The 12915-nt window shown below is 35.4% G+C and overlaps 1 protein-coding gene across 2 annotated transcripts in view; it reads left to right on the forward strand.

The window, feature by feature from the left end:
* Nucleotides 1–8230, forward strand: part of ITGB1 (integrin subunit beta 1) — a 47344-nt gene extending 39114 nt beyond the window's left edge. Inside the window, exons 16-17 of one of the 2 annotated variants that reach the window (XM_040451024.1) lie at nt 807–887; nt 7018–8230. In XM_040451024.1, coding sequence (XP_040306958.1) covers nt 807–881 — 75 coding nt within the window. In that variant the 3' untranslated portion in view covers nt 882–887; nt 7018–8230. The remainder of the gene's footprint in view (nt 1–806; nt 888–7017) is intronic. The other variant, XM_040451025.1, reaches the window with a different exon arrangement.
* Nucleotides 8231–12915: the final 4685 nt, after the last annotated feature.

The raw sequence follows: 12915 nt of genomic DNA on the forward strand, positions 1-12915 counted from the left end.
CATTTAGCAAAAAACAGAAGACATCTTAAATATGTCCCATTAAAATAAAACATTATAAGAAAGTATCCATTGGATACTGTGGTCGGTGTTTTTATTTCCTTAATTTTGATCTTGAATCTGCTCTTCTGCCTTTTCTTCTAATGTAAAATACAATTCTAAATATTGTCCGTATAGCAAGATACTCAGTGGAAAACATCTCTCTCTCTCTCTTTTTTTTTTTTTTTTTTTTTTGTTTTATTCAACAAAGAACCTTAAGTCAAAAGGAGCCATACTCAAAAGGCTACATATTGTATGACACCATTTATATGACATTCTGGAAAAGGCAAAACTATAGGGGCAGAAATTGTGGTTTCCAGAGGCTGGAGTGGGGGGAGGAGAGCATTGAGGGATCTTCTTGGGATGATCTTGATTGTGGGCATGTTTATACAACTCTCTACTTAAAAAGGGTATTTTTAATTCTCTGCAAATTATAACTCAATAAAATTTGCTTTGTAAAAATTTTTAAAAGCTGAAAGTGAAATGTAATAGCATTTAATGTGCTTTGAAATACAAAGTCCAAGGGTAGACTAGCCAGATGTTGGCTTTCATGTATTATCTTTTGATGCAACAAGGCAGTCTTCGCTATTTTTAAATTGTAAATGAATTTAGTCGTTTGCATTTTAGTACAGTTGGCTTGGGTTTTTTTTTTTTTAAAAACATGATATTCAGAAGTGCAAAAATAGTAAAAATTCTCTTACAGTGTTTAAACACTATACATGTCAGTTTTTTCCTGAAGAAATCATTAGAAACTATTTCTTTTACTTTAGCAAGAAAATCCGATTTACAAGAGTCCTATTAATAATTTCAAGAATCCAAACTATGGACGTAAAGCTGGTCTCTAAGTTGCCGTTCGTATTTTCTTTCATTTTCTGTGTTTGCATGTGAACTTTTATCCCTTTTACCTGCACTGTGTGTCCTTTATCACAACTGCTGTTTTTTTTAAGTCTGGCTTTATTTATATGGCCATACCATGGCTTTTGTGTGTGTATGCGTGTGTTAATTTAGAGTGTTTAGAAGGGCTTTAAAACAGGCTTTATGGTAAAGAAGCAGCAGCTGGTTTGTAGTAAAAAAGAGGATGTGCTTTGTGGTCAGACAGACCTAGGGTCAGATACCAGCTCTTCAACAGCACTGACTCACTTCCCTGTTTAGACCTTTTAGTTGTTCATATTTTTAATTATTTTTTTTAACATTTACTCATTTTTGAGAGACAGAGAGAGAGCTCAAGCAGGGGAGGGACAGAGAGAGAGGGGGAGACAGAATTTTCAAGCAGACTCCAGGCTCTGAGCTGTCAGCACAGAGCCTGACGTGGAGGTCAAACTCACAAACCACAAGATCATGACCTGAGCCGAAGTCGGAAACTTAACTGACTGAGCCAGCCAGGCGTCCCTAGTTTTTCTTATCTTTAATAGGGTGTTATTAATAATATCTGTGGTGTGGGTCTGGGTGTTTTGGCTGATGAACTACAGTATATGATATCAGCCTGTCAGTTTTAATTTTCACTACAGTCCTGTGTTTTAAATGGTATTATCTTTATATACAAATTACTGTATGCAAATTTTAGGGTGAAATAGGGAAAAGTGAAATCTAAATTGCAAAATAGAAAAATAAATGTAACCTGGTGAAACATTTATATATTCTACAACTCCAGTATCATTGTTACTGCTTCTAGAACTATTTTGAGATTCTTTAGTTCTTGATTTAAGTTGAAATTCCATTAAAAAACAGAAGACTTAGGTGCCTGGGTAGCTCATTTAGTTAAGCGTCCGATTCTTGATTTCAGCTCAGGTCATGATCTCATGGTTGGTGTGTTTGAGCCCCACAGTGGGCTTCCCCATTACCAGTGCAGAGTCCCTCCCCCACTTGTGCTCTTTTTCACTCTCTCTCTCTCTCTCTCTCTCTCAAATAAATTTAAAAAATAAAAAAACCTAGAATATCTTTTACATTTATTTTTTTTTCTGGTTATTGATTGAATGATTCTGATATTCAAATCTAACATTGAACTTTTAAAAAAAGATAACAGACTTTAAAGAGAAAGTCCTATTTACAGTTTTCAATAAAAACTTCGTTGAAAATTTCAGAGCTGTAATGAGGCTTGCCGATCACTCTTCACTAAGCTAGGATAAGCTATTTGTTGAATGTTTATTTTACCTGGATGACAAATTTATTGTCTTTTACTAGTGGACGGGATTCTACCTTATATCTGAATTTTCATGAAATGCTTTTAGCATATTTTAATATAACCATGTAAGTCCCTAAAGCTGATTGAAAAGGTTAAGATAAGAACACATTTTCCTGGCTGGTGATCTAGAATTCCTCTTTCCTTTCCCCACAACTTTTATTTTTATTTCACACATTAGAAAACTGAGGCACAGAAGGAGTAGGTAACTTGACTAGGGAGTGGAAGAGCTCAGATGTAGACTCAGGCAGTTTCGACTCCAGAGTCTGTTTTCTTACCCACTGCAGTATGCTGGAAGCAATCACATGTCTTCAGGGGACTGTTAGTGGTTAAGAAGAGGTAGCTCATTCTCTATAGAGAATTAAGGCTTTTTGACATTTGTAGTAACTTAGAGTAGTATTACCGCATTGGACAAACATTGTAACAGAGTTACCACTTCATGACCTAGAAACCAACACTACTGTATTTCTCATTTACTGGGAGTGTACTTAAAATATAGGAATGTTTAATATTTTTAAGAGGTAGGAAGGCCCAATAATAGAAACCATTACTTGTCAGATTTTCCTTTTATTTCTGAGCATGTTAAGACTTTGGCAATGGCAAAATTAAATTTGATGGCAGAAGATTACAGTTACACTCATATATGGGCAGGCTGTTATGGTTTTGAATTAGTCTGAGACTTGATGCATCTTTCATTTTCTCACCTCACCTAATCCTTACCAGAGTAGTTTATTTATTTATTTAATTTTTTAATTTACATCCAAGTTAATTAGCGTATAGTACAATAATAACTTCAGGAGTAGATTCCAGTGATTCATCCCCTATAACACCGAGTGCTCATACCATCAAGCATCTTCCTTACTGCCCCTTACCCATTTAGCATATCCTTCCACCCACAGCCCCTCCAGCAACCCTCAATTTGTTCTCTGTATTTAAGAGTCTCTTATGTTTTGTCCCCCTCCTTGTTTTTATATTATTTTTGCCTCCCTTCCCTTATGTTCATCTGTTTTGTATCTTAAATTCCACATATGAGTGAAGTCATATGATATTTGTCTTTCTCTGACTAATTTCACTTAGCATAATACCTTCTAGTTCCACCCACGTAGTTGCACACAGCCACATTTTATTCTTTTTGATTGCCAAGTAATACTCCATTGTATATATATACCACATCTTCTTTATCCATTCTTCTGTTGATGGACATTACCACAGTATTTTTAGAAAGAAACTGACTTGCTAGGGCCTGCCTTCTGCCTTCCTACCTACCTACCTTCCTTCCCTCCTTCCCTCCTCCTCCTCCTCCTCCTCCTTCCTTCTTTCTTTCTTTCTTTCTTTCTTTCTTTCTTTCTTTCTTTCTTTCTTTCTTTCTTTCTCTTTCTTCTTCTTTCTCAGAAACAAACATTGGCAGTTCCATACGGTTACTTCTCAAATGAGATGAATTTCTATGTATTCTATTGAAAGGTGAAATTTACACCTTTACTATACATTTAATTGTACTTTCAAGGAAATGATCAATAATTAACAGTGAAACTTAATGTTTATATCATTAAATTAATTTCTAGTTGAAATGTTACTTCCTCAGCCAAAATAAAAGCCTTTTGGGTAACTCGAGAAGCATGAGTTTGGTTAAAATTTTATTATTCATTAGTGAAATCCAGGCAAATTAATAGCTACAGGTTAGTCTGAGATGTTTTCTCACAAAAATTAAAGTAGAAATAAATAATAGACATTAATGAATGAGCACCAAGAAATGAAAAAACAAATTACGGCTCATAAAACACTTTTCTGACATGAGACCAGGGTTTGCCAGTCAGTAAGTTATGTCATTAACATATTTTGGGTAATGAGCAGGCACTGTAATTATTTTACTTCATAAAACTATCATGTAGATACATTTAAAAAATCAAATTATCAACTTTATAATTTTAAGGTAGATTAAAAAATTGTCTAATTTCCCTGCTGTTATGCACACTTAAATGTGGATTTCTAATCTAACAGTTGTGTGTTGTATATCTAAAATGTTATAGAGATGATTCTGTAGCCACCATTGTCCGTGATTCCAGAGTAAGCACAAAGATGATGTTTTACTGAATACAGAGGACTTCGTTTCTGAATATAACCCTGTTCTCTTGATTTAAACATGCTTTGATTTTTTTCCTAGAGATAGGGGTGGGGTTGCACTCTGTACAATGGAAACTAATCTGATTTATTTTAGTTTACCTCCATTTAAAATGATGCCTGGCACAGATAGTTTAACTTTACCTCTAACCTTGCATGTTAAAATTTTGCTTGGATGTAATAATGAATATAAATGTTTGTGTATATGAAATGGCAAACTTCTCCCAAGGTAAGTTTCTGCCTTACATACTTTGGAATCATCAATAATTTGGGTATTTTTTTCTTCTTTTGTTTTTTGTTTTGTTTTGTTTTGTTTTGTTTTGTTTTCTGGGGGTAGGGGTGTTGTGTGTATGTGTTTACTTCCCTTATAATTCTTAAGTATTAAATATATATCTAATGTATTGTTTTAAACTTAAATGGTAATTTGTTTTCTCAGTATATTTGAAAGAATGCAAGTTCTAGCCTCTTATGCTGACGAGGAAGATGGAAATAAAGAGTGTAACTTATTTGTGCTGTATAACTTGTTAAGAATGTAGTTGCTAGGATGCAGTTTCCTGTTTTTTATGAAATGTCTCCTGTAATGTCTATATATTTGCTTCAGTTGGACTAGAGATCAGAAATTGATATATATATTTTTTTTCTCCTATATGTATGTCTCTGAGGGATCCTGAGTTCCTCCATGGTTCTGAAATGACTGGTTCTAAAATGACAGAGTTGTATACTATGGGATGGGGTTGGGGTAGGGCTAGGACATATTGTCATGTCTTAATTGGAATTCAGACTAACTGCTGAGCTGAAATCGTAATAGTTTACTTGGTGTGTTTCAGGACCACTCCGCCCTTTTCATGCTCAGCTTTTTCTCAGTGATTTCCCATCTACAGCATAAAATTCAGTCTTTTTAGCATGGCATACAGGACCTTTTATGATTTGGCTCTTTCTTCTGTCTTATGTCCCCCTCCCTTGCTCACACCTCAAAACATACACTCACACATGCACCCTTAAAAACTTCAAAACTGTGTGTGTGTGTGTGTGTGTGTGTGTGTGTGTGTGTGTGTGTGTATAAATGTTTATTTTTGAGAGAGAAAGAGAGCGTGAGTGGAGGGTGGGTGGTGGTGGAGGCTGAGGGAGAGGGAGACACAGAATCCAAAGCAGGCTCCAGGCTCTGAGCTGTCAGCAGAGTCCGACACAGGGCTTGAACCCACGATGAGTGAGATCATGACCTGAGCTGAAGTCAGACACTTAACTGACTGAGCCACCCAGGTGCCCCTATATATATATTTCTACATAAATGTGCCATTCTTTTCCCTAGAGCTTAACTTTGCACATGACCTTTGACTTTGCACGTGTTTCTACTCATCTTTTAATATTTTATCTATAGTCAATTTCTCTGAAAATACCCCTGATCTTCTCAAAGTGCATTCCTTTTTTTATACTGTTCCCATACTGTGTGCATAATTCTATTTTGTGCTCTATCAGAGTGTCTTAACTTATTTGCATGTCTGTCATCCACCAAACTGTACCCTCCTAGAGGGCAGAAATTGTGGCAATACAAGCCATATCCAAATATAACCTGCAGTGAAGTAAGTGTAAATAAAATTTAAAAGTGAAATTACTATTTACATGCTTCCTATAAATATTTTTTAAAATCACCGCAAATTTCTCTGTAGTACAATATAAACCAAACACATTCCAAAATCTTAATTTTTGTCTAAAAATGTAGTATTTTAAGTTTTAATTTAACATTTACTGATTTGTGCTCACTGTAAATTTCCTCTGATATAGATTATTTGGCTGTATTTCTTACTTGGCTTTCAAGCCTACTTTCAGTTCATAAGGATAGGAGAAATAAAATGTTATAGTAGATATTTAAATGTATCACTTAGCATAAGATTTTTTTTTTTTAAGAAATTGGTAGTGTGCAATTGTATGTTATTTTCCTGCTTAAAACATCAATCTCAGGCTATTTTTGGATCTTGAAAGAATTTTTGGGTTTGTGGCTTGGAGTCATTTGCTGGGCTTGATTTCAGTACTCTTTACTAAAATTCAGTATTGCAATAAAAATGAAACAATTCATCAATATGATACTAAAAAATAATGAAAATGGTAATTATCTTTGTTAACATTCTAAGTAAATTTGGCAACGCAGTGCCTTGTGGAGGCACAGTACCCTCAGTGACAGTACGACAACCTTATCCCACAACTCTCCATGTCAATAACTTCTGTGGTGGAAGAGCCTCTGGAGAACACTTCCCTCACAGAGTTGACAGCCAGGGATTCCTAGTAATTATCAAGAACCTTCTTCACCACAATAAAGGGTTAAGAATCAGACAGTTAATGACAAAAGAGTTACTACTTCTTTAAGGGCATTCAAAACTAGTTTAAAGGAGAGAAGCCATAACAGCACATTCTCTGCTGTGGAGGACATTCTGAAATCAGTCCCTGTGTAGGAAGGACTCAGAAATGAAATAATGCCAAATTTACAGGGTCACCTTTCGATTTGTAGAGAGCAAAGATTTTTCATGTTTCATTTTTGTGTAAACTTTTTATTATTGTCCTTTTAAAAAGTCGAGTGTGATATGAACGACTTCTGAAAATGACCATAACTTTCAACATTGTCTTATAAAATAATATTGCATGATTTTAGTAGAGTGGTAATTTTTCTTTCTTTTTTTTTTTTTTTTTAGGGTGAAAATCCTATTTATAAGAGTGCCGTGACAACTGTTGTCAATCCGAAATATGAGGGAAAATGAGCACTACCCATGCAAATTTCACAGCACTGAATGCAAAGTCGTAGTTTTCATAGTCACAGTAAGGTAGAGCTAGGGCAGTATCACCATGGTTTTTCTCATGTGCAGGTTTTGAAAATGTACAATATGTATAATTTAAATTTTTTTTTATTATTTTGAAAATAATGTAATAATGCCAGGGACTGACAAAAAACTTGAGACAGGATGGCTATCCTTGTCAGCTAAGGTCACATTGTGCCTTTTCGACCTTTTCCTCCTGGACTATTGAAATCAGGCTCTTACTGGATGAAATGATATTTCTAGAGCGATTGAAAGAGAGTAAAGTAATGAGTATGATGAGAGTTTCTATTAATCAAGTATTAAAATTGATTTTTAGCTTTACAGACATGTCAGGTTTTAGTTATACAGAATCCAAAGCAAATATCCTACTCAAGTAGAATTGTTTTAAATTTGTTATTTTGCTATTTGCCTATTAGATGAGACTGATGACACGTGAGTATGTTGGGAATTCCTGATGTAAAATACTTTTGGAATATTTGATCTACAGAGGCCATTGGAAAAAGTCACAATTAGGAAGGGAAAACATAGCTTTAAAACCTGTGTGCCATTTTAAGAGTTACTTAATCTTGGTAACTCTTACGCCTTCTCTTTAGAAAATCAAGCCTTGGATAAAAGTATCGGGAAATTTTCTGCAGAAAAGTCCTTAATTTAGCATTATTTACATAAAGGCCTTACTTTACATAATTGCCGAATTGAGGACCTTTGGGTGAATTTATTCGTTTTATTTTGTTTAAAGCCTGGTGCTTTTTTATCACCTCTTCTAATCATTTAATGTATTTGTTTGCAATTTGGGGCAAGACTTTTTTTTTTTTTAACCAATACTTTTTCTTTGATGTTCCAGCTGTAAATTTGCCTTTTTAATGAACATGTGAAGTTGTCCTGTGACTTTCGCAACAGCTATCACTTACGCACGTCTTACTTTCAGCGCTGTAACAGACCACTGTATAGTTCCTTCTCACCATTTGCCCATGTTGTTTCATGCGATTCACGTTCTTGTGTTAAGTGCCTTTTAATTTTAACAGTTCACTTTTTACATGCTGTTTACTGAAGTTATTTATTAAATAAAAATGCCTAAAATATTTAAATTGGATGTTTTTGTCTGTATTGATATATTTTATCAATTTCTGTGCGTGAAATTTTTATAGCTTAGGCTGACAATATTTCTGGTTAATAGATATTTCACTTAAGAAACTAAAATCTATTTCTTAAAAAAAAAAGATATGCCACGGGCATAAGGAAAGTGGTATGCTTAAATAGATTTGTCAGACTATCTTTGGGCTCTTTAGATAATATTGTATAGATCCTCATCCCTCCCTCCTCCATGCCACTCTGTCCCTACAGTGGCAGATAGCTTTCATCCCTACATCAAGCAGAATAACTGAATGTTTTAGAACTGGTGACTAGAAGCTTGAAATTACGTCATTTTATTTAAGATTTGACAGGATTGTTATCTTATTTTCTTTTTTTTTTTTTTTTTTTGGTAAATTTTTTTAATGTTTATTTTTGAGAGAGAGAGAGCACAAGTAGGGGAGGGCAGAGAAAGAGAGGGAGACACAGAATGTGAAGCAGGCTCCAGGCTTTGCGTTGTCAGCACAGAGCCTGATGTGGGTCTCGAAGTCATGAACGGCGAGATCATGACCTGAGCTGAAGTCAAGACGCTTAACCGACTGAGCCACCCAGGTGCCCCGGAAATCTTATTTTCATTTGGCTTTGGTTTATTTGTCAGAGAAGTGTATATACCCATTAAAAAATACTTGTGTAAAGCATATTAAAAGATATATATTCCTTCTTAGAGATACAACAAATTGCAGAAAGATTTGGGGGAGAGAATTGTGTTGAAACTTTTAAACTTTTTTACTTTTAAACTTTTAACTTTTAAACTTTTTTAAAAATAGTTATCCTTCTTTGCTTATTTCAGTTTAGAATCATACATTTTTACTAGATTGTAAGCTTCATGAGAGAAACTGTCTTGTTCATTTTCTCTTTCCCACCACACATACTCCTCAGGTCATTTCCTTATGCTGTAGGCATAATCGATTGAATTACATATTTCTACTCCAGGAGTTTGCTTTTATAATGAGGAACAAACTCATTCTTCTATATATACGTATTTTTTCCGGACAGTTCCTTGAGACTGAAATATGGTGAATTTTTAGGTTTCCATTACAATTTATAAGAAGATTTTCTATTGAAATCCTTTTATTTGGAAGCTGAAGTTATTTCTCATACTGACTGTAAGAGTGTTGAATAATTCAGGCTTAAAATTGGCAATTTCAAAGTACAATCTAAGAGATGGGAAATTAGCTTTGATTGAAGCCACATAGAACTTTGTCATGAAAATGTTTATTTTCCAGTGAAACCTCCAATGAAACACTTGCCAAAAAGTAAGAGCCCTGAAAGTAAAGTAACAGTTATAAGGTTTCTTTTATTTTAAACACTATTATGAAAATGTGCAAAATGTTACGTATCATTCACAAATTATTTGTGGATGTCAAATGTCAATAGTCACATTTGTTGCAGTGATTCTGACATTCTACAAAGTTTTCTCATTTTTTGCAATATATAACCTTATGAATTTATTTGATAAGATACCCAGATAAGACCTTAAGCCACAAGAACAGTTCATCATACTACTTAAAAAAGTTACCATGGTCAACTATTTTAACCAGGAATTGGCCTCTTTTCCTTCTGTTGCTTGCTGGAGTTTGAGAGAGAACCTTGAATAGAGGCCATTTGTCTTTATTGCCAGGTTTATTGCCTGTCCCCTTGAAGACTTGGATATTTCTGACCTGATCTGCTCAAAGGAGTTCAGAAATAGTATCTCCAGGATACTACTGAGCATATAAAGAGACTTCAGTGGCTCCTTAGACTCTCTATCATGTTCTAGGATTCTTCTAAGAATTTAGGGATAGGTAAAAGTGGCTTCTGACTGATAGGTACGAGCAGATTTTGAGGCTGAATTAGATTCAGATGAAATAGCCCATTAAGCCGTTACCACTGTGATGGTGACATGTTTTCTCAACTAGAACGTTTGGAGTACAAAAATGCTGGATGAAGTATGAGGCAAGTATTACTCTCTTAAGTCCACCGATAATAACAATCCTTATATTCATTTCCTTCTATAATTTCTCTAAGTGTTCACTAGATTTTAACTATATTAAAGATCTTATATGAATTTTTCAAGGGGATAGAGTTCATAAAAGGCTACTAGTGATATTTCATACAATTTTATTGGACTTTCTACTTTGGGTTTATTATTAGGACTAATTCTAAAATAGACTAATATTAAACAAGAGTTAATTATGGATCACTTTGTGAGTGGAAACACTATCAGAATATTTAAATCCCATTATTTAATCCATTACTTTATTGTAATAGTTTACAGAAGACAGAGTTACCTTCAATTTCATGTGTAGTATTTGATATGTTGTTGACTTTACTCATTGATAGTAATGTTATATTAATACTGCGTACTGACCAAGATTATTCCTGGGGGGATAATATCAGCATTCGGGTCTCCTCCAACAGCTAAGTGGCCTCTGGGCAACAATTTAAAACATGAATTTGATCTCAACACCTGCATTCCAGTTCCAGTTTCAGATCCTCAAGGTTAATATGTGTCCTTTGTACTTGATGTTTCTGTCTTATCCCTAGATTTGATAGGTCTGTGAATACAGCAATCTGTGTGTTTTGATTCATCATTGTATCCCTAGAGCAATGTCTGGCACAGTAATAGGTGACTAATAAGTATTTGTTGAATAGATGGATTTGTTTCCATAAGTTACCACAACTGTATCTACCTACCTAGTATCATCTGCAGTGAGCTTATCGACCTTCCTGCCAGTTCTTGTAGGTGGACTCTATCCCCCTGGGCCAGTCCTTCCACTTTATTTTAGATGCTGTTATCTCTTGCCTACTAAGACAAGCATCACTGCATCACTGTTTTCCCCTCTCTTCTAGATTATTTCCATCAATAACAAACCTGCTATCGCTACCTTTTCTGTTTTTCTATTCCCTTTATAACCCAAAAGAGTTATTTAATGCATACACCTATGGCCAATTGATTTTTAACAAAGATGTTAAGTTAAGGAGGAAAGAAAAGTCTCTTCAACAGATGGTGCTGGGTAACTGGATTTCTGCATGGGAAAGAATGACATTGGACCCCACACCTCACACCATGTACAAAAATTATCTCACAATAGATCAGTGACCTAAGGGCTAAAACCATAAAACTTTTAGAAGAGTTTTTACGTGAATTACATGGTAATTCCTTATGACCTTGGTTTTGGCCATGCATTCTTAGACAAGACTTGGAAGCATGAGCAACAACAACAAAAAAATGTAGGAGTTGGACTTCATCAGAATTGAAAACTTTTGTGCATTAAAGGACATTATCAAGAGAGTAACAAGAAAGCCTACAGAATGGGAGAAAATATTTGAAAATTGCATATCTGGTAAGGGGTGAATATAAATAAAGAACTACAACTCAATAAAAAGACAACAAAATTAAAAATGGACAAAGGATTTGAATAAATATTTCTCCAAAGAAGAAACACAAATGATCAATAAGCACATGAAAAGATCCACAACATCATTAGCCATCAGAGAAATGTAAATTCAACCCACAATTAAATACCACTTCACATGTACTAGGATGGCAATAATTTTAAGAAGTGGGAAATAATGTGTTGATGAGAATTTAGAAAACTTGTACCTTGCTGGTGGGAAGTAAAATGGTGCAACAGCTATGGAAAATATATTGGTTGTTTCTCAAAAAGCTCAACAGAACATTACCATATGACCCAGCATTTCAGGTTAATACCCAAGAGAACTGACAGCAGTCACTGAAACAGATACTTGTGTGCCAGTATTCATTGCAACATTATTCACAATAGCCAAAAAGCAGAAACAACCCAAGTTGTTTTGCTACACCCTAAAGGACCAGATAAGACGTTAGGTCACCCTCCAACCCATGAAGGTCCCTCCTTCGGAAAGCCCTGGGTAACCTACATAACTGCTTGAGTGACCCCACCTCACACTTCCTGATCTGTAGCTCTTGCTCCTGTGCTTTAAACTGGCCAATAAAGAGTGAATGCAGGAAACTTAAGGCACACCACCCCCAGACCATAATGAAGGCAGAGACCCAAGTTGATACGCAGCCTCTCTCTACCCCCATTCCCGACTTCATTGTGTGATCTTTGGTCAGGCCATGTGCCCACTGAGAACTATGAGTAATAAATCTTGTTTCTTAAAGTTACCTGATGGTTTCTTAAGTGTGTTCTGCAATCATAATAAGAACCACGATGGCCCGTGCAGCCACAACTTTGGCCCTAGTGGGGGAGATGTCTGGTGGGGCCTCACTAGGAGTTATATGGGGCAGGATGTGTGCCTCAGGCATTCCTAGCCAACAGCATCACTATCAATAGGTGGGGGTTGACACAACAAAGAACCAGAGCAGTGTTTAATTCAGGGTTAGCCCACATTTATTTAAGCAAGATCCTTCTGGGTACTCTACACATGGTTTTGGGATTCTGAGGTCCTCTAATCTGGTAGGATTAATTATTCCTGGCTATTTGCAAGCCTTTAACCATTTTGGGTTGATACTTCCTCAGTTTCCTCACACAAATACAGTAATCAGTAGTCTACTGAATACTTACAGGGACGCTTAGCAGATCTCTAGTGTTCTTTCTGTGCACAGCTCTTCTTTTACCCTGCCCTGTGTATTCTAGCCTGCTTGGATGCTCAGCATCCAAGCATCCATACTCAGGGAGTATG

This window comes from Herpailurus yagouaroundi, unplaced genomic scaffold (genome assembly GCF_014898765.1).
Source record: "Herpailurus yagouaroundi ecotype Mexico unplaced genomic scaffold, PumYag 203, whole genome shotgun sequence".
NCBI classification, from domain to species: domain Eukaryota; kingdom Metazoa; phylum Chordata; class Mammalia; order Carnivora; family Felidae; genus Herpailurus; species Herpailurus yagouaroundi.